The sequence below is a fragment of the Seriola dumerili genome, unplaced genomic scaffold (assembly GCF_002260705.1).
Source record: "Seriola dumerili isolate Sdu_G_001 unplaced genomic scaffold, Sdu_1.0 BDQW01000331.1, whole genome shotgun sequence".
In the NCBI taxonomy this organism is placed as follows: Eukaryota; Metazoa; Chordata; class Actinopteri; order Carangiformes; family Carangidae; genus Seriola; species Seriola dumerili.
Window position 1 is genome coordinate 6265866 of NW_019174586.1, and position 20083 is coordinate 6285948.

Genomic DNA, 20083 nt, shown 5'->3' on the forward strand with positions numbered 1-20083 from the left:
GTGTCTCTTTATGAGTGAGTGTGAGATCGTGTTTCATGAGGGAAGATTTTCCTTACACAGAATGGATGCACAGTCATATGAATATGATTAGTAATATTTATTTTATTTATCATATTCTATTCATGGTTTATTCATTTCATACTTTCAGGAAGCAGTAGTGTCAAAAAAGTCAAGTCTGTATCTATTTTTTCACCATTGAAGACTTTAGAGATGAAAACCATGCGACAAAAAGTCAAATTTACAAATATTATATTAATATTTGGTGAATATTAGAAGAGGCAGAATAATTCAGCCTCATGTTTCTTTGCATTTCCTTCCTTTTCCTACTCGCAAACCGTATTTACTGCATCGTTAACTGTGTTGATGACAGAGAATCACTGCTGCATGTTGCATTTTTCTCAGTAGTGTCCACATGTTAAGACCAATTCACTTTTTTCGCTCTCTTTTTAAACCCTGATGTGACCGGGCAAATTAACTAAAAATCCATTTCCTGCACCTGTCCTGTTTTCTTCAAACCACAGAGAGAGCCTGTTTTAGAGGAACAATAGCGCTGAATCTGGATCCACTCAATCTAATCTCTAAGCCTTAATGGGCGCTGCTGCTTTTCAGACACTCCCTGCAACACGCATGCAAACACGCACAGACACACACACACACACACACACACACACACACACACACACACACACACACACACACACACACACACACATACACAAACTACACGCATGCAGAAAATCATTTACACACATATAGTACAAGCAAATATGGTTCCAGACACAATAACATTTATACAAGCAGCACACAGACAGTTTTTGCACAGGTAGCCCCTGACAGTCTCAACGAGGAGTCGCAGGCATACACACAAACATGTATAAACACACACACTCACATAGATCCCTCTCTTCCAGTTAGCCCTGACATTAGCCACTCACTGTTTCTAACTGGATCATGGGGCTTACTAAAGAGATTAGGGCCTGGAGACAGCATAGCAACCACACACACACACACACGCACACACACGCACACACACACACACACACACACACACACACACAGATGTTCACAAAAGTGCTCTCTTTCTCCCTGGTTGTCTCTTTCATTCTTTTCTTTTTCTTCATCTCCTCAACTTCGCTCTTTCTGTATCTTTCTTTCTGTATCTCGCTCTCTCTCGCTCTCTCTCTCTCTCACTCTCTCACTCACTCAACCAGACAGGCCCTCAGGCTAAGAAGACAGCAGCCAGTAGCCATTGTGGAAGACAGTCTGTCAGAGGAATTAGCCTACCGCTGTATGGGAAGGGAGGATGACAGTCTGCTCTGTTAGCCATCACAATCACTTTATTTCACCAAGTACACTCAGACAGATACAACCATTGTAAAAGCCTCCTTTTCGTTCTGTACATTTGCTTCAGTGCTGTGTTACGAAACACCGAGAAGGAGGAGGAGTTGAGAAAATTCTAATTTAAAGTGCTTTTCAGACATGAGAGGGTAATATGAGGAGCTTGGCAGCAAGTCAATTAAAAGGCAATAGTTTGAATAATAATCATTTTCAACTCCTCTCAAAATATGCTGAATGGGATAACACGACTGCTGGTGTTGTACAGAATCTATTCAGGATTGAAAACTACACTGACTGAAAATAATCGATTTGAACATGTTATATAACTTTGCAATTTCGTTGACTTAATTGCACCTGCACTTTGCACACAGCCTCTTTGAAGCTCTGTGGGTTATGATGTTGTTTTGCTGGTTGCCAGGTCTGTTTTTTTTTTATAGCTAAAGAAGTGTTGCCAGTTGGCAGTTTAAGATAATACGGTCCACCTTTGTAGGGATTTAGTTCATTCATATTCATTCATTCATGTTGTCTGTACATCCATGTTTGCAATACAAGCAGGAACTGTGACGTGTTTTAGTGTTGGAAATTTTCCTATATGTTGTATGTTGAAAATGTATGTTTTGTAGATATAGGCAAAAAAACAAAACATACGTCGTCCAATTCGTCTTAAAGTCTTGATCAAACATGTAAAACATATATAGTATCACAAAATACCAAATTTCTATGAAGATAACAATATGTGGCATACCCAGCTAAGACAGTGAAAACCAAGCAGAAATTAAATTCCTTTGTCACGATGTTTTTACTGCTGGATTAACATTGTAGTGCTAATTGAAGTACTAGCTGTACCTCCAAAAGAAGAACAATAATTAGTAATCAGTATCAGGCTATTTCCAGATCGGCTTTCAGACATCCACGTGTTACCTGATGAGATTTTGGGTCTAAAGTGAGTTCAGAGACACAGGGGACCGCGTCAGCCTTCACAAAGAAACACATTATGTCATCGTCATCGCACCTCGACTTCCTCACGTCTGGCTGCGCTCAGGCTCACGTTTGCTCGCCTCTCACCCTCGGTTGTGTTCTTCTCGCAGCATCATGAAAGGCCATGCGGCTATTTGCCAAACACAGAGACGACAGAGGCTCGCTGTGTTTCTTTTCTCCCACTTCCTCTCTCTCACACACGCACACACACACTGTCTCGTTTTATCTCGCGGACATCCTCCTTCTATTTGTCAATTTCTTTACACTCGGACAAGAAACACCGCGCATACACATATAAACACACACACACACACACTCACTGTCTCTCTCTCTCCCTCCCTCTCTCTCTCTAACCCCACCACCATTGAGACACCTGCGCTGTTCTGTTCTGTTTCTGTGCTAGAAGTTAATTGGCCCGCTGGCAAAATGGCCTGCAGTAACCTTGACGACGCTGACCTGCTGAGAGACACATCAGAACTTAGAGAGATGCCTTACATATATATATATATATATATATATATATATATATATATATAAACACACCCAACATACCCACACACACATGCGTGCATAAACAATCTTTAATTCACACATTATACAGGTGTGTATAGAACATAATGTTTAATATGGAGTCATCCTTAAACACACATATACAGTAGTGCGTATTCCCTGCCATGCACGTGTTCATAAAAGCACTACCTCTCTGCACCACACACACACACACCTCCAGCAGTCTTCTTCTTCTGTCCAATCTACTAATTTGTGGTGTATTATTTATGGGTGCAGAGGTACTCCCCAGATGCTTATAAAAGCAGAACACCACAGTCAGCTTCTTTATTCACACCTCCTTCTCTCTCCTTTCCTCCACACCTCTGCCCCCCCCTTCTTCATCCTGCTGTCCTTTACTCAGATCTACCTTTCTCTTTATTTTGTCCCATCTACTCACCCAGCAAATGATTCACTGTCCTTCCTTCCTGCCTTAACCCCTTCCTCCATCCACCCTTTCCTTACCCTCTTTACCTCCACACATCCATTGGTTCTCTTTCTTTCACCTGTCACCCATCACCTGCCGCATACCCCCTCCTCATTACTTCCCCCTGCTCGCTGTCAACCCTTGTCTTTCCTTTTTTTTTTCCTCTTCTCGTGCCCTCTCCTCTTCCTTTTAGTCTCTCTAACAACCCATTTTTCTTCAAAACACGTCCATCTCTCCTTCAGTGATGGTCATGACGGTTCAGCCATTCAGTGGAAAGTCAAATGGGGGGTGGGGTGGGGGTTGTTGGGTTCACCCTCATTCTACTGGAAAGCCTAGGCAGCACCCATCTTCTGTTCCTGCATCAACCATTTATTAATGCACATTTCCATTTACTTGAAAGGGCTGCCCACCCATTTACCGCATGCAATGGAGGGTTTAATCATTTACAACAACAGGATTTATCCCTGATAAAATGATGCTCTGCAGAGTTCAGTTCAGAATTCAGTTGTTTTTTTGTTTTAATTTTGTTATTCATGTTCCTCCTTTTCACTTTAATTCAAAATGTCTTAATCCAGTATCATTTATTTTAATACTCGACACAGTCGGCAAGTAAACTAGGATGGGCATATCAAATTAGGAGTAAGGGGCTCTCAAATACCCATATGTTGGTTGAGAAATTTCCCAAAGAACAAATCCATTTAGTCAAGGAGCTTTGTCCATTCTCAAAATGAAAATCTCAAACCTAAGTCCTCAATCATCCGTAGAGCTTCAAATCCAAGAGGGAATCCATTATGAGTTTATCATTTTCACACAGATGCATTGTGTTGAGATGCCTTGCAGTTATTCCACTTAGGTGTCAATTATGTGCGCGTCAAATGTCACCGCTCCTCCTCGGTTTGTGAGGCTTTGTGAAAATGAGAACATCTGCGGATCAAAGTTGTGATGAAAAATTTACTTCGCAGTTATTGATCACGATTGCACAAATCCAAACTGGATCAATCCAATCCCTGCCCATTTAACCCAAAGAGACCTCCGATAAGAATAAGCATATCATACGTTTTGGCAGGTTTAACAGCTTTTTGCAGGTCAGGAAGCTGTGTATACACATTAGTAGTTTTACTCAAAGGTCAAAGAAAAGTCTTCCAAGCTCTCTACTCACTTGGTTCAGCTATTCACTACATCTGTCATTGGAGAGCAACTATCTGCTGTTGTTGGCAGGGATGCACGTTTCCTTTTATTATTCTTGTCAGCTTTTGAAAAGATGAAGAAATCACCTAACTCCCTGCTATGTAGCTGACACTGCATCCTCTTGATGTTACAGAGTAGATAAGATATCCCAGCTCCCTTGGTAAAACCCGCTTTTTGTGATTTTCATGTTTTGATTTTAATTGAAGGATTAGACAGTCCTCTGTGACTTGAGAACGAATAGCTTCTTTGCCTTTCAGAATCCACCGGATAAGTCAAGAAAACAGCGCTTGATAATAGTGATATCATCTCTCGCCAAATAGCTGTTGTCATGTCATTAATGAATATAACACAATACATTTAAAACTATTTTACAAGCATTTTTCTTAAGTGAATACACCTCAACTGACCACTTCACAACAGCATACATTTATCTTGTTACTGGTGAGGCACCTAGGGAGTGCTCCCAGTGAGATTTAGTTTTATAGGACGTGGTGGTATTAATAGTGATCAAACTGTGGCTTGGTCAAGATTGCCAAGAGTGAATATAACAGTTTGGCATTGTCCTCTCTCTTAGATGTACATGTGAGATACTAAATCTTTTTCAATGCAAAGACAAATAAATCTCTTTCATCTCTCCCTCTCTGGTCTATCTAACCACCCATCCCTCCATCATCCCTCCTGTTTCTATCTTTTCTCGCCTGCCTGTTAATCCACCTTCCCCATCCTCCATCCATCTCCCCTCTCTGTGTCCATTCTAATGTCGTCTCTTGACCCTTTCCTGCTGAAGTTTTATTAGCTCAATAAATGTCCCTAAGAGCCTGCAATATCGCTTAGCCAAGGCACTGGAAGATAGGAAGAACTAACAAAAAAGAAAAGGAAAGAGAGGTAGAGTAGTAGCCTAATATCGCTTAGTCCCACGGATGACAATTCAAATAAGAAAATGTATTAAAACAAAATGGCGTCAGGGACATTAAAGTAAATTAGCCAATAACAAATGACCATGTGTGCGCCCCGCTGCCTTAACCTCTCCAACAATTTTTTTTCCTGATAGTAACTCATCTAAATTTGTTGGACATCTTTCGGGCATGGGGCCAGAAAAGCTTTTATATCCATAAAGGCCTATGGATCACAGAGAATTGCATTAAGCTGTCCAATTTAATTACAGTATCGACAAAACATAATAGATACTTACAGCCTTACGGAGAGCGATGGGTAGAGGAGGGGAAGGAGCAGGAGAGAGAGAGAGAGAGAGAGAGAGAGAGGGGGAAACGAAAAGTGCAGACAATGTCCATTTATAATGCTGATGCAGTGTATGTATCAAAGGAGGCGTTTGAGGAACGTGCGCATGTGTATGTGTCTGTGTAGGTGTGCATGAGTGTGTGTCTCTAACGAAGGATTTGCAAGGGCCCATGAGAGCTTTTGAGAACGCTTAGTTTGATTTAGATGCTACAGCTCCCTGATGGCTGTTTCACTCGCAAACACACACGAGTGTGCACACAAACACTACTCTACAGTCTACACACACACACACACACACACACCCACGCACAATCTTACACATTGTCGCTCGGAGACACACACCTGTCCGCGCGTGCACACACACACACACACACACACACACACACACACAGTTAAAACTCCACCCACACATATACACACACACTTACTTGGATCAGTGTAATGGAGCGGGTTAGGAAAGTGGCTGTCCTGTCTCGTCCTGTCCCAGCCAGCCGGGGCTGTCAGCCTCCCGTCCACCATGATCAATAGAGGGGGGCAATATTTTTATTCATAAAGCGCCCACTTAATTAAATCACAGGGAGTGGAGCGGGGGGTGGGGGGATGGGAGGGTTGAATAGGGGAGGAGGGATGGGGCGGGGGTTACAAAACAGAGCAAGGGCACTGAGTCAAAAGACTGATGAAGAATTTCAAAGACTGGAAAGAGAAAGGAGGAGAAATATGGAAGGAAGACCACTCTGTGTGTCCTCTATTATACCACAGTGCACCAGGACACAGAGGACAGACTTCAAGGCTATGTGTGTCTGAAGGGAAGTCATTTTATTTTGTCTTTGCAGCAACATTTTCCAGTTGCCTAAAATAACTTTCATTCCGTTATGTAAAGAGCAATCTTTCAGGGAACACATGTGGTCTGGAAGAAATGTACATGAGAAACTTACAGCAATAGTTGAGCATTTTGAAAATATTCCTATTATGTTTCTTGCCAAGAGTTAGATGAGAAGATCAATACCACCCTCATATTTGTCCAGTAAATATAGGGTTACGGTCAGCATCTGGTTAGCTTAGCTTAGCATGAAAACTGAAAACATGAAAACAGCTAGCTCGGCTGTGTGAGAAGGACCGAGAATAAGCCAATTTCCCAAAATGCCAAACTATTCCGAGAACCAAAGAAGGACTTGTAAACTTGATAAGAGGAGAAATGTGACAGGGAATGAAGGCTGAAAATGTGACAATAGAAAGCAGTCGGGTCCCTAGACCATCCTGTCTGAGCCCAAACCAAACACAAAATTTGGCAATGAAAAAATTGTGTTAGCTGTAAACCTTTGAAATATCAAAAAGAATCCCCACTATACAGTCCCACACAGCAGTCCTGCTGTCTGCAACGCACTGTCAGCATGTTGGGTAATATATCCCCTCAATGTGTTGGCACAAGACAGAATCACTCAAGTAGAGTGGCTCTGTAGCCAAGACTTGAAGACCGTGGTTGTAATGGGAAGGTTCCAGTTTTGAATGCATGGAGCTATATGTCTGTGTCATTGCCAGAATGTTACATTTATAGTCAGTAAGTTTTCCCAGGATAAATGAAGGTTAGAAAAAAAGTTTCTGTATGTTCCGTTTAAACTTGCCCAATAAAATAATAGTCAGAGTATCATATACAAAGGCTGAGTTTGACTTATTTCCACTCAGACACCACATTGCAACAGCAGCCCTCTGTTTGCTGTTGCAGTGTTCATTAGATCATATGAGTTCATACGTATTCTAACTGTCCGGCTATCTGAAAAATTCATGTCTGCATTGGTGGAGTGTAGAAATGTAGAAATCGTCACTGGGTAAAATCATAAGTTAGTCATGAGTTATTCTGCTTTTACAGCTACAGGAATAAATTTAAAACATCCGTTACCTCAGGCATTAAAACCTTACTATGTATTTATTGTGACTTAAAGTCTGTACTTAACAGTAAGTTAAAATGGCAAAAAGGACATTTAAATAGTTCCCAAGGTTACAGATACCACAGGATATTCAATGGCTTCTACAGTACAGGCAGTAAGCACTGTAATACCTGCTGCATGACTTTGGTCTTACCTTACAGTAGAGTGCCTTAAAAAACAAGGGGAATATGAGCTAGCCAGCAGTCGATATTTATTACTCTCTTTATGGAACAATATTAAATGCAGTTACAGCCCCCAAGGGAGAGAAAAAGAGACAGACCGACCAAGAGAGAGAGAGAGAGAGAGAGAGAGAGAGAGAGAGAGAAAGTGAGATAGCAGGAGGGTTGGAAAAAGAAAGTGATAGAAGCGGAAGAGAGACAGGGAAAAGAGAAGGGAGAGGATTGAACTGACCATTGAAGGTCTCTCAGGTTTCAAAAAAAGAAACGGTGCCACCTCTGTCTTCCATCTCCCTTCTCTTCCTTCTCCTCAATTTTCCTCCTGTTCCTCTCTTCTCTCTCTTTCATCTCTCCCCTGGAGCCCAGCCAAGGGTCATCTCTCTCTTTCCTCCACTACAGCCACTCTTCTTTTAATAAAAGACACACACAGAAGCACACACACATACACAGATGCATACTGTACATTGTAACCCATCCACTCTTGCTTGCCTGCTGTTTCTTTCACACAGAGACACACAAATTCTGCCTGACACACAGATACACACCTTTGCCACCCTCCTTGTCATCTCTGTCTAACTGAGACCTCCTGTGATGCCAACTGACACAAAGCCACATGAAATCAAACAGGGCTGCTCTTACTCCCCTGCTCACAGGTTAATGGTTCAGGGCTGAACGGCCCTGGTTCATATCTGGACGAGCCTGAGGGCGGATCCATCTAATATCTGGTGTCTACTGTTGCGCAGAAAAAGTGTAGGGTGAGATGCCCTGAAAGAAATGATCATTTGGTGTGTGTGTGTGCGTGCGTGCGTGCGTGCGTGCGTGCGTGCGTGCGTGCGTGCGTGCGTGCGTGCGTGCAGGCGGGTGGGCGTGCGGGAAAAACATGTATCTTTTTCTTGCTGTGTGTTTGTGAGTCTAAAGGGTTAACCCCAGTAACCAAGGAACCACAATGTGGCCTACTTGGCACTGTGTGTGTGTGTGTGTGTGTGTGTGTGTGTGTGTTAAAGGGTTAATGTAATATCTGAAGCGGCAAAGGGTGACCTGGCGAGGGCTATTATTCTCCTCACATGAATAATGGAACTTAATATGAAGGAGGTGATAGCTGGAAGCACATACAAACACACACACACACACACACACACACACACACACACACACACACACACACACACACACATACATAAAGACACCCTCACACACCAACATGACCACCACCATCACTCCAACCAGAGGAGGGTTTGCTGTCATTCTCAATCCCCCCAGACTTCTAGGGGCCACAGAGAGTCGTCATGCCCAGAGAGGAGAGGCCTTGGCTGGGGAAACTCTAACCAAGGGTGGGGGGTCTTTATGGTGAAAGGGGGAAGGTCTGGAAGACATTTGGTCAAAATTCAATCAATTATACAGTACTTACGAAGCCATGACAAACATGGAATGGATAATGGAAGACTGCCCTTTCTTCTTCTGCTGCTGCTGCTGTTCACTGGGCCTCTTCTTCTTCTTCTCTCCCTCCTCTTTTAATCCCTTCTCTTCGACATTTCTCCTTGTACCCGTGGACACTTGAACTTTTGTGAACTTTGCGTTGTTTGTCTTGTCTCCATCCAGCTCCTGAGATCTTCCGATTCATCAGTAGATATGCAGTTGTTTTCACAATCAGTATCACTATAATTTACAGAATTTGTCATCCTAATAGAACTGATGTATAATTCAAACAGCCATCCGTCTCTTTAATAGAATTTTTAGGAGATTAATTGCCTGCTCCCTGAAATGCTGTGGCAATAGAGGAGGACCAAAAAGGCCAAATCCAATAATTGAAACGTGGGAGCAGATTGCTAGACACTGGTGTACAAACGGTCCCGCTATCCAAATGAGCCCCGTGTGTGTACCTGTGTGTGAGCGTTTGTGTGGTTAGTCTATCAGTGAGTGTCCTTTTCAAGGATCACAAGCCAATCTCCTGTTGGTGATAGCCTTTGCTCTACTCAAAGGTCGGCAGGTGTGACTCACAGAGAGATGAGAGAACAACTGTTTACACGAAAACATAACGTAGCTCTGGATGTTGAATGTGCTGAGACATTACTAATACATTATGTTAGAATAAAGACTTGTTTTTAATATCTGCCAGTACATAACGTCAAATCAAAACTGTGCAGCCAGAGGAATCTTCTTGAACGTTAAAGGCTCTGAAAGCCATTTTTTGCTTCAACAATGGAGTCCTACATGAGCACAGCATTTTCTGTTTTTCCACATTTTTTTAGATTAAACATTTAGTTAGTATTTTTTTTTTCACAAACTTAAACATTTCCAATTATAATAATGAATAATTATAATTGGGAAGACCTTTCAGGAATCATGTGAAGTTACTTGAAGACAATTTCATTTTTTTGTTCGTAGCTTTTATGGAACAAATTATTCACTTTTTGTTCACATTTTAGTCATTTCCTGTGCTAAAATGTCTTTCCAGTGACTACACCTCTGACCAGAATTTACTTTGGAGTCTGAATAATTACAGAAATCTATAGCATCTCTTAATGGCCATGGGCTTTTCTTTTCAGTGTCAAGCTGATTTTTACATAGAGAATTTTGCCTAAGTGCAGCTTTAAATAAACACATTTTAGGCATAGTGAACTTCTCTCTTGCACAAATCGTGCATTGAATCCTATTGTACCCACTTTAAAACTTTTTTTTTTCTAGTTTCCAATAAAATGTTGACGTCGTGTCCATCTTTTGTTTACACCTCCCAAAATGTCACCCAAACAGTGAGAGCGCTGGATGCAGCTTGGACATAAAAACATTTCCATAACCCTAAAACCAATCGCACAAATGGACAACCTGTAACCACGCGTATAATGAAAACTTCATTCACAGCCGTGTGACATATGAGTTTTATTTTGGCAGCCTAAACTGTGTACTCCTGGAGCTGGTGTCAGTCACTCAGCTGGAGTCGTAAAGGCCGACAGACAGACACACAGTCTCATAATGGCTTTTATTTGACTTGGATGGCTTTCCTTCTGTTAGGAGAAATAACAAACAAATACGGTTGGTAAACAAAACAATAAAAGATTTGTTATCCATGGATCACCTCTGAAATATGACTTTTTAATGTTTTTTTTTTCTTTATCTTGTTCTCTTTCTCTTGTTTTCTTTCTCATTTTTTGTAATCATTCATGTTTGTCAGGAGTCCACAGAGGGCAGAGTGGTATAAAAGAGATGCAAATTATAGAGATAAACAAGATAGATTTATGGATATAGTTAGATATTTCAGCAGATAGACGCAGAGAATGATAGATAACAGAGAAGGGTAGACAAAGAGAGTGCAGCATAGAAAGCAGGAGTGATAACAGCTTTGCTTTCTATCTGTTTCCTATTTATTCTGTCAACGTCAGCGAGGGAGCAACAAAGACAATGAAAAAAAAAAAAAAAAGAGAAACAGAACCTCCCTTCAGAAAAATCCCATCTCTACCCAAAAAGTGTCAAAACCTTCAAAACAAGAAGTGTAAACACGAAAAATATTTTCCGGCTGTGCTGCACATTAAAATATCATAATACTATTCCTGTCTGTCAAATGTTTGCCTTTTCTGTGCTCCTTCGTTACCGCAAGCGCTGAGCAAAATTGCACATAAAAGCACATATTTTCTTTGCCTAAAGAGTATACAATGCCAGGCACATACTTTTCCCATCAAGGCCTGGGGAGGAAAAAAAAAAAAAAAAAAAAAACGGGTAACGCTCATGTGTTGTCAAACAAAAGGAATGAGCCAGAAAACACAGGGCTGAAAGGGAAACGTCCAAAACGATGAAACCTTGTTAGTTTGAGGAAATGAGTTTTCTGTTTTCCGAGCACGGCTCGCCAATTAACATTCACAGCACTAATAAAGGTTGATTGGCTCTGGAATAATGCACAACCAATTTTCCTCCTGTGTGCTTGACTGTGTGCGTGAGTGTAAATTAGGCAGCGTAAGCATGTACAGTATGTATGGTAGGGTTTTTGTATGTGTGAGTACATGTGTGAGTATGTTTACACCGAACTATATGTGTGTGGGCGCGTGTGTGTGTGAAAACTGACCAATAAGAAGCTGTGTTTCTTAACTGCGTGACAGGAAAATGTTATGAATACAGTTGGTACATAATTACTGTTCTCCACAGAGAGGCCGGCTGATTTCCTTGCTGTGTACTCGTCTGTGTGTGTGTGTGTGTGTGTGTGTGTGTGTGTGTGTCTCTGCGTGAGCATGTGTGCGTGTCAAGGTCAAACAGAAAAGTCCAGGCAGAGCTCTGTTGCTCTTTTGCGCTGCTCTGTTGTGATTATTCAAATCTGCGTCCACTACCTAACGAGCGTGGTCGTGTATCTGTGTGCTGCCGCTGATTGACTTTGTTACCGTGTACAATCTGTAAGAGTGTGTGTGTGTGTGTGTGTGTGTGTTTGACACAGGCCTGACTGGCAGGAATAGTGGGTGATTAGGTTGTCTGATATTTCATACCTCTCTCTACCTCTCTCCCTCTCTCCTTCTAATCACATTGTGCTTTCTGAGCCCTGTTTGCCTGCCAGGCCTTCTCCCCAACAAACAGCACTAATAGAGTTAAAGCTAGGCCATTGTGTCATGTCAAAAATCATTTGGCTCATACAGGTATTCATTACGGAGGAAGAAAAAGAGACTGTTGTATGTGCTGCCATGTTCAGTATGTGCGCTAAAGAGAAAGGAAAAGAGTCATCATTAGAGATGATGGAGAAAAAAAAGAAAATATGATGCTTGATGGTGGTATAAAAATGTGTGTTTTCGAGTTTCTCAGAATAGATGTGATTGCTTCATTTTTCCACCAGAGCAACGTCGCACAGTTGGAGGGCAGAAGTTAAAAAAAAAAAAAAAAAAAAACTTTTACATTAAAAACATGTGAAACACACACATTCAACAGACACACGCTGGTCTTTTATTCTCCGATTCTCTCCTCCTCATTCCACTTTCTTTCCCCACCACTGCTTCTCCATTAATCACACACACACACACATATGGACACACACACACACGCACTCCGGCATTTCTGATAGTTCCTTTTGTCTTTGAAGCTCTTTGGACCAAATTGTTCCACTGATCATAAATGTCACATCATCCTTTCTCTTTCTCCCTCGCTCCATCTCTTTCTCCTTCTCTGCCTTTGTTCTGTAATTGGCTGTGTGTGTGTGTGTGTGTGTGTGTGTGTGTGTGAGTGTCTATGTGGCATATAGATCACATGTTTGTGGTTTTGTTTATCATCTGCCTCCATACATCTTTGAGTGCTTGGAATACCTCAACTAATGTCTGCTCTCTCTCCCTCTCTCTCCCTCCCTCCCTCTCTCCCTCCCTCCAGTGACCTCAGTGAGAACCAGATCCAGGCAGTTCCCAGGAAAGCGTTCAGAGGAATCACCAGTGTCAAGAACCTGTAAGCACAATTACTCCCTTCCTTTCCTTCCTTCCTCTCTGTTTCCTTTCCTCCATCTTCCTCCCCTGTCATCCCTTATCTCCCACCGTCTTATATTCCTCCACCTCTATTTTTTTCCTCTCCAAATACTGTCACCCATTACTTTAATATTTGTATTTCCCGAATTTGATTTGGAGACATCATTGTAGTTCCAAAGTATGGCACCAGAACAATCATTTCTTCATCACTTATTTGCTTTAGGTTTAGTCATAAGCACTGCACTTACTTTTATAAATGAAGCTCCCTGACACATTTTCCAGTTCCACATGGTTATTTCCATCTTCTTTGCACCTCTTCACCCTCTGTAGATTTCTGCTTTTCTTCACTTCTGCCTGTTTTCCTCCCTTTTCTTCACTAATATTTGTTCCACCTTCTCCAATATTCCCACTTTCTTCCTTTTTTTTCTTCTCCTCCTCTCCCTATCCTCTCTTCCTGTCCAGAGAGGTTTTATCCTCCCATCAAGCGTTCAATACCCCCCTGTCATTTATTCATGATGTCCTAATCACCAATATTGTAATCAATATCCTGCCTAATCGATGCTTCTCATCGATAATGGCTGATCAATCCTGCCTGATGCTGCATAGGAAACTATTCGACAGACACTTGGGGATAAACAATGTCTTCGATGCGAGAGAGTTGGATATAGGGTTAGATAGAATAGAAATAAATAGAATAGAATAGAATAGGCAGGTTGTGGTTGTATAGGACAATAAAGCTGGATAATGCAGAAAAAAAAAAAGCCGATTTGCTCAACAGATCCTCTTTGTGTAAATTAAAGTTTCGTGTTGTGTTTTATCAGTCATGACTGACATGACAGAGGAGAGGAAGGGAGGACGGGAGAGAAGAACAGAGCCGAGCGTAATAACTACAAGATGCAAAAAAGATAATAACCCATATTTCTGAAAGCTTCTCAAGCCTGATTTCACAACCAGAGCTGCTGACTGACAGAAAAACAAACAATATTCTTTGGCTTAATGAGATAGAAAGAAAGAGAGAGAGGGTGATACAAAGAGTAAGGGGATGATTGTATTCTTAAGAATATAGAGATTGGCTTTTGTAGTTTTTCCATTGCAATGTGAACAGATGATAATGACCACACTTTTTTTAAACTGTTCCAAGTGTGGGGAGACTGGATGTGCACGGGAGAAATAGGTAAAGCTGTCACAAGAATGGATTTTAACTTGAGTGATTATTTTCTCAACTGCTCTTTCTAGGGATAAGAGTGGGAAAAAATTTAAATTTGATCGCCTCTAATTCCATGACAACTGCAGTGAAGATCATGTGATACGATCAAAAGCTGCAGAACAGCTACTAAATGAACCCTGCAGTGAGACTGTTTCCTCTGCCGCAAACATGCTGTTTTTGGTGCTAATTGGGATCCAACCTCAGAAGACCCACCTAAGCGGTAGTGATTGTGACTGTGATTGAGTTACTTTAAAGATTAGATTAGTACTCCCTTTTTCCTCCTGGAAAACCCCTCTTTGCATCAAACTAGTGTTTTCTCGAACCCACAAATAATTCTAAGAATTCAGATACGTACTTATCAACAGTGAACTCGCTAGGAATTCTGGGCCCATGCTTGGGTTGGCACAGTCATCACAACGTTTCACTCCACAAATTACAACTTAGCTAAGTGAGCAACCACCGACACAATTACAGCAACTACTTGGACTCATTTCAGTTCCTCCATTTAATCAGCCACATATACATATATCACCGTAAAATGTGAACCTATGTGTCCTTGAATTGTAAAGATCTATGTGTTTCTCCTGCTTTTTCATGGGGCCGTCTGTGGATTGATTAATATGCATCTCCTCACAGATCAGTAATTTAGAGTTAGGCTACAAGCAAATGTGCTCTTCTGGTTAGTTTCCTCTCCCAAGTGTGATGCAAGTTCAATATGGCCGCCAAAGTCCACAGGAGATTATTACTCTTAAGTTAAATGGACCTGAAAGTTGTTGTACTCTGTGCTCTGGACTTGCTGCGTGTGTTTGTGTGTGTATGTAAGTGAGCGAGTGTCAGTTCCCATGGCTGGCCTCCAGACCCCTGAGTTCAGTTTGGCCTCTGATCATCTAATCCACTCTCTCATCTTCACACCGGACAGCACTCCAAACTAAATGCTCGGCAGCGCCTTACGTCTTCGACCTCTCACTCGCTCAAGTATTTCACAACCATTTGAAGTTCAATGCCAAAAAATAAATAAAAAATTAACCGACTGCATCAACGTATCACATCTTAGACCAGAGCGGGTTACATCACCTTACATATTGATGTCAGTGTATTTAACCTGTGCTCGTCCAGGGAATGTTTGCTGAGTGTGCGAACTCTTTGTCTCAGCACTTCCTCCCATCACATTCATACATTAACACACATTTACACCTGATTACTACCCAGTGTAACCACAGTCTCCTACATGGCTGTCCCATTGAGCAGATCCACCGTACAGCAGGTGAAATTCAGTGTGAGTTTTCAGACTTTTGCACATTGCATATATTCCCCTCTGAAGCGCTGCACCCTGCCCCTTACCTCTTTAACACCGGAGTCTCTGCTCTGACGCGGCTCCCGCACTTTCCGCCAAAGCTATAAAGTCATATCAATCAACTTTGACAGTAAAATTGTCTCTGCCCCTTTAAAATGTTTTGCACTAAATTGCTTTGAAGTACAAAGTCAATCATTTTACTTCTTTCTGCCAAAATTAGGAGTGACTCAGGCATATAAAGACCATTTATTTCTTCCACCCTCTTTTTGAAGTTTTGCGGCACCTGCTCCTGTTCTTCCTCTTTCTGTCTATAGTTCTTCTCTTATCAGCGCACTTTCTTACACTTTCTCCTCCTCCTTTCTTCCTACTTCCATGTTTTCCTTGCCCCTTTTCTTCCCCTCAAATTGCATCCCACTCCCTTTCCTCGTCCTCTCCATCTTCCTCTAGTTCTCTCTCTTCATCTCTTTACACAGCGTCATCATCATCGTATCCATTCTTCCTCTTGTTTCTTTTATCCCGTTATCTGTCTGTCGATCTTTTGTCTTTCCTCACTCTTTCCCCCTAGATCCCTTTTTTCTCTCTTTCAATTCCTCTTTATTTTCTTTTTCATATTCACTCCATCCCTACTCTCTGTTTTCCCTCCATTCCTCCCTGCTTTCTCACCACCCCTCCATTCCCAGCTCCCTCCAACTAGCCCCCTCCCTTAAATTCCCTCTCTCCCACTTTTTCATCACTATTTCCCTCTTTTTTTCTTTTCATCCCCTCTCCATCCCTCCATCCTTCCCTCCATTAGACAAGGTGACTCCTGCAGTAAAAGGCTCCAACCCTCCATTACACCACAGAGTAAAAAAAAAAAAAAAAAACCTTCATGACATTCTGTCCCTGGTGGACACAGCATTGACTTTCTCATATGTCTCCCTCTCACTTTGTCTCTCTCCCTCTCACTCTCACTTTACCCTCTGTCTCTCTCACCTCCTCTTAGCCTCTCTCAGTCACTCTCGATCCGTGTCCCTCTCCTTTTCTGTCTCACTCACTCTGTTTGTCAGAGGGTAGGGTCTCGATCTTTCTCTCTCAGTTGTTCCCTTTCATGCTGCCCAGTGGGTACCACAGCATTGTACGCCATTTATTGCACTTCTTTCATACGCACACACAAAAAGCTCGTACACACACACACACACACACACACACACACACACACACACAGACCCTTTCGACCCTGCTATCAGATTGACTGTTTTGCTGAAACTGCCAAGAACCTGGCAAATACGATTACTGTAGTCCTCCACTAAACTAAGGAGACAGGTATATGCCATACATCTGTGTGTGTAGGTGTTTGTGTGTGTGTGTGTGTGTGTGTGTGTCAGCTCCCCTATACATTGTGCTGACTGCTGGTCCTGTCATTCCCCTAAACTCAACCTGCCAGTCAAACTAAATGATAAAAATGATAAAGGCAAATGTAGAGTTAGAATGGATAGAAAGCACTGAGCCGGAATTCCTGTAATAACCTCTGTGTTTTATGGTTTTATCTGTTCTGGATGCTTATATTATATCCAGTCCTACCCAATTTAAATCGTATTTTCCATAATCTAATCTTGTCCTGTCTTGTCTTGCCTTGTCAGTAAAGTCATCATACTAACCACTCCTGTGAATCTCCCACACCGCGCTGTCTTCGGTATCTAACACTCGTGGTTTCTTCTTCTGCTCTTGAGCTCATCATGAAGTCAGGATGCAGCAGGGGAAAATGTCTCATCCCTTTAAAAATTAGTGACGAATTGAAACTTACCGTAACGACAGAAATACAAATGTAGCTCCAGTGAGAAAGCTCTTCTCTGACCTCAGAAAACTGACCCTTTGCACCACCACCACCACCACCACCCACTCCATTAGATAAAAAAGAAGAAATCATTTCAGCTGGTTGAGTGGGAAGTTGCACTTCAGTTTAATGATTTCTCAGTATTTAAACCATTCTAACTGTAACTTCCTCTTTGGCCCGTTAGTGTCAAGGCATGCAAGTCTTATAATGGATGTGTTACTGTGCTTCTAACATTTAACACTACTGCAGACCTTGAATAGGCCACCTACTGCTCTTACACTAGGTTCTCCTCTGCATCCTGTGTTGATAAATTCTGAGTCGCTTCGTGATCATGATGAACAACCACCAACCAACCACTTTATGAAAAACTCTCTCAGAGGCCTGGATTTTGTTGTGAGGCAACAAGAGTTTTATCAGCAGTGTGCAGAATATTCCTCGGTAACATTTACCCCCTTGTGCTATTTTTGTAAGGACGCTGTTGAGCTTAACAGTGTTTTAAAGTAAAAAGAAACCCAAACTAAAACAAAACAAAAATACCTTGTTCTGAAGCAATATAAATGAGAAGTGTCATATAACTAATTAAATTCAATACAAAATGTATTCATGCCTTAGGGGGCAATTTGATGCAAGCTGCAGAAATAACAACATAAAATCACAGCAAACAATTAATTCACACACTAAAAGACAATGTAAAAATGATAAATATATTCACGTAGAGATGACAAATGCTAAGATAAAAATGAAGTTAGCAACCAATAAAGAGTTGCAAATAGTTGGAAACATCACAAACACTATCACACCATAGATGAGGTTCTAATAGCACTTACAAACATTGACTGTTTCCCACACTGTCATTCAGAACGTTTACACAGTCAGAGGAAGGTTAAAAACTCTTTTTTGAAAACCTCGACCAGCCTGATGCTGTAACCTCCATCCCTGACTGGTTACAGCCAACAGATCAACATCTGACATGCAGATACATTTGATACGTCATGATACGATGAGATTCTGTCAGACTAAACCTGTTTCCTTGAGACCTACAGTATATGAAGGTTTTATTACAGTATTCAGTGAACAGACAAGTGGTAACTGTGATCAGCCACAGATACTGTGTGTGTGTGTGTGTGTGTGTGTGTGTGTGTGTACAGTCGAAGTCATGCTCAAATCACAACATATGTGACTCACTCATGCTGGGAGGTACATAGCTGTTGTTGGATCACAGAGGCATAGACGCATCAGATAAGGTACAGCTGTTTCATATGCCCTCACATTACACCTCAGTGCCCACACAGACATGCTTTTTATCTTCTGTGGCCATCACGTCCTCATATTGTACCTTGTTTTCTATCTGCCCGCCTTCTCGCTCTCTTACCCACTTTTTTTTTTTTTTATTGTGATAAAATTTAATACATTTTTCCCACTGGGTCCAACCGTGCTCAACACTGACACACTCACAGCACCTTCAGGTGGTTTGGAAGAACGTGTTCAGAGAATGTAACGTGGAATTTCTCTTCAACAATACAACCGCACATTTTATCAGTGTAAGAACAAAAAAAAAGAACCCACCCCATTGGCTTTACTCCTTTACCTTTCTCCTTCCTGTCATCCTCTCCTTTCTCTTCCCCCTCGTAAAACGCCTCCACGCTTCACGCTTCCCTACCCACAATGCAGTGCAGTATGGCCGTTTGTTTGAATTATGACAACAGCGCCTCAGAGAGAGGTGAGAACATTGTGTCGGCTGCGCGCACACGCACACACCCGCACACACGCATAGAAGTTTCTGACCCGCACTGTTGTGTGTCTCTGTCATTGCAGATGCTTGCTGTCGGTTGTTTTTATGTTTACCACAATTCCAACAGCAGAGAGCTAGAGCCGGCTTTATATCCAGCAAGTATGTGCATGTGAAAATATTCAAAAAAGATGAATAATTAGCGTCCTTAAGTGAAGGTAACACCCAGATCGAGTCATTTGTCCCCGCACCAAGCATAGGGAAGAAGAATGAAGACATGATAGCCAGCTTCCTGAAATCAGATTCCCATTTTTCTCTGCACGACGCCGACCCCCTACGCACTTCCTTAAATGGCAGGATGCAGCTAATTCATTAAAGGTTGTAACCAGCTGATACAGAAGGGAGAAATGTCAATAGCTTTGTCTGAATTGTAACATATTTACCGAGACAGCATTCCCTCTAAGAGTTGCATTTTTCATCACAGTGATAGGATTTGCAATTCAGTTTTGATGTAACATTTGCTCAAACTCACATTCACAAAGTGCAGTGGTTAGTTTCAGCTATACACAGACAACAGTAGATTAGATTGTAGAGTTTTGCAGCGTCGCTTTTACTCAACTCCAACTTCAACATTAGGAAAATTTGTTTTCTTTCTCTTTTTGCTGTTTATTTTTGATGCCAATAGAGTTACAAAAATCAACTTCAGGCAAATTATTCGCTTAGACTAATTTGTAAAGAGGGGTTGGATGGAAAGCTGCTTGGTATCCTTGACTGCATGTACCAATCTCAGTCTGGAACACGGT

General features: G+C 41.7%; 1 protein-coding gene across 1 annotated transcript in view; it reads left to right on the forward strand.

Annotated features, from left to right (window-relative positions):
* The window catches only part of LOC111232433 (slit homolog 3 protein-like), a 244102-nt gene that overhangs the window by 118819 nt on the left and 105200 nt on the right, over nt 1–20083 (forward strand). Inside the window, exon 5 of the mRNA XM_022759949.1 lies at nt 13149–13220. Coding sequence (XP_022615670.1) covers nt 13149–13220 — 72 coding nt within the window. The remainder of the gene's footprint in view (nt 1–13148; nt 13221–20083) is intronic.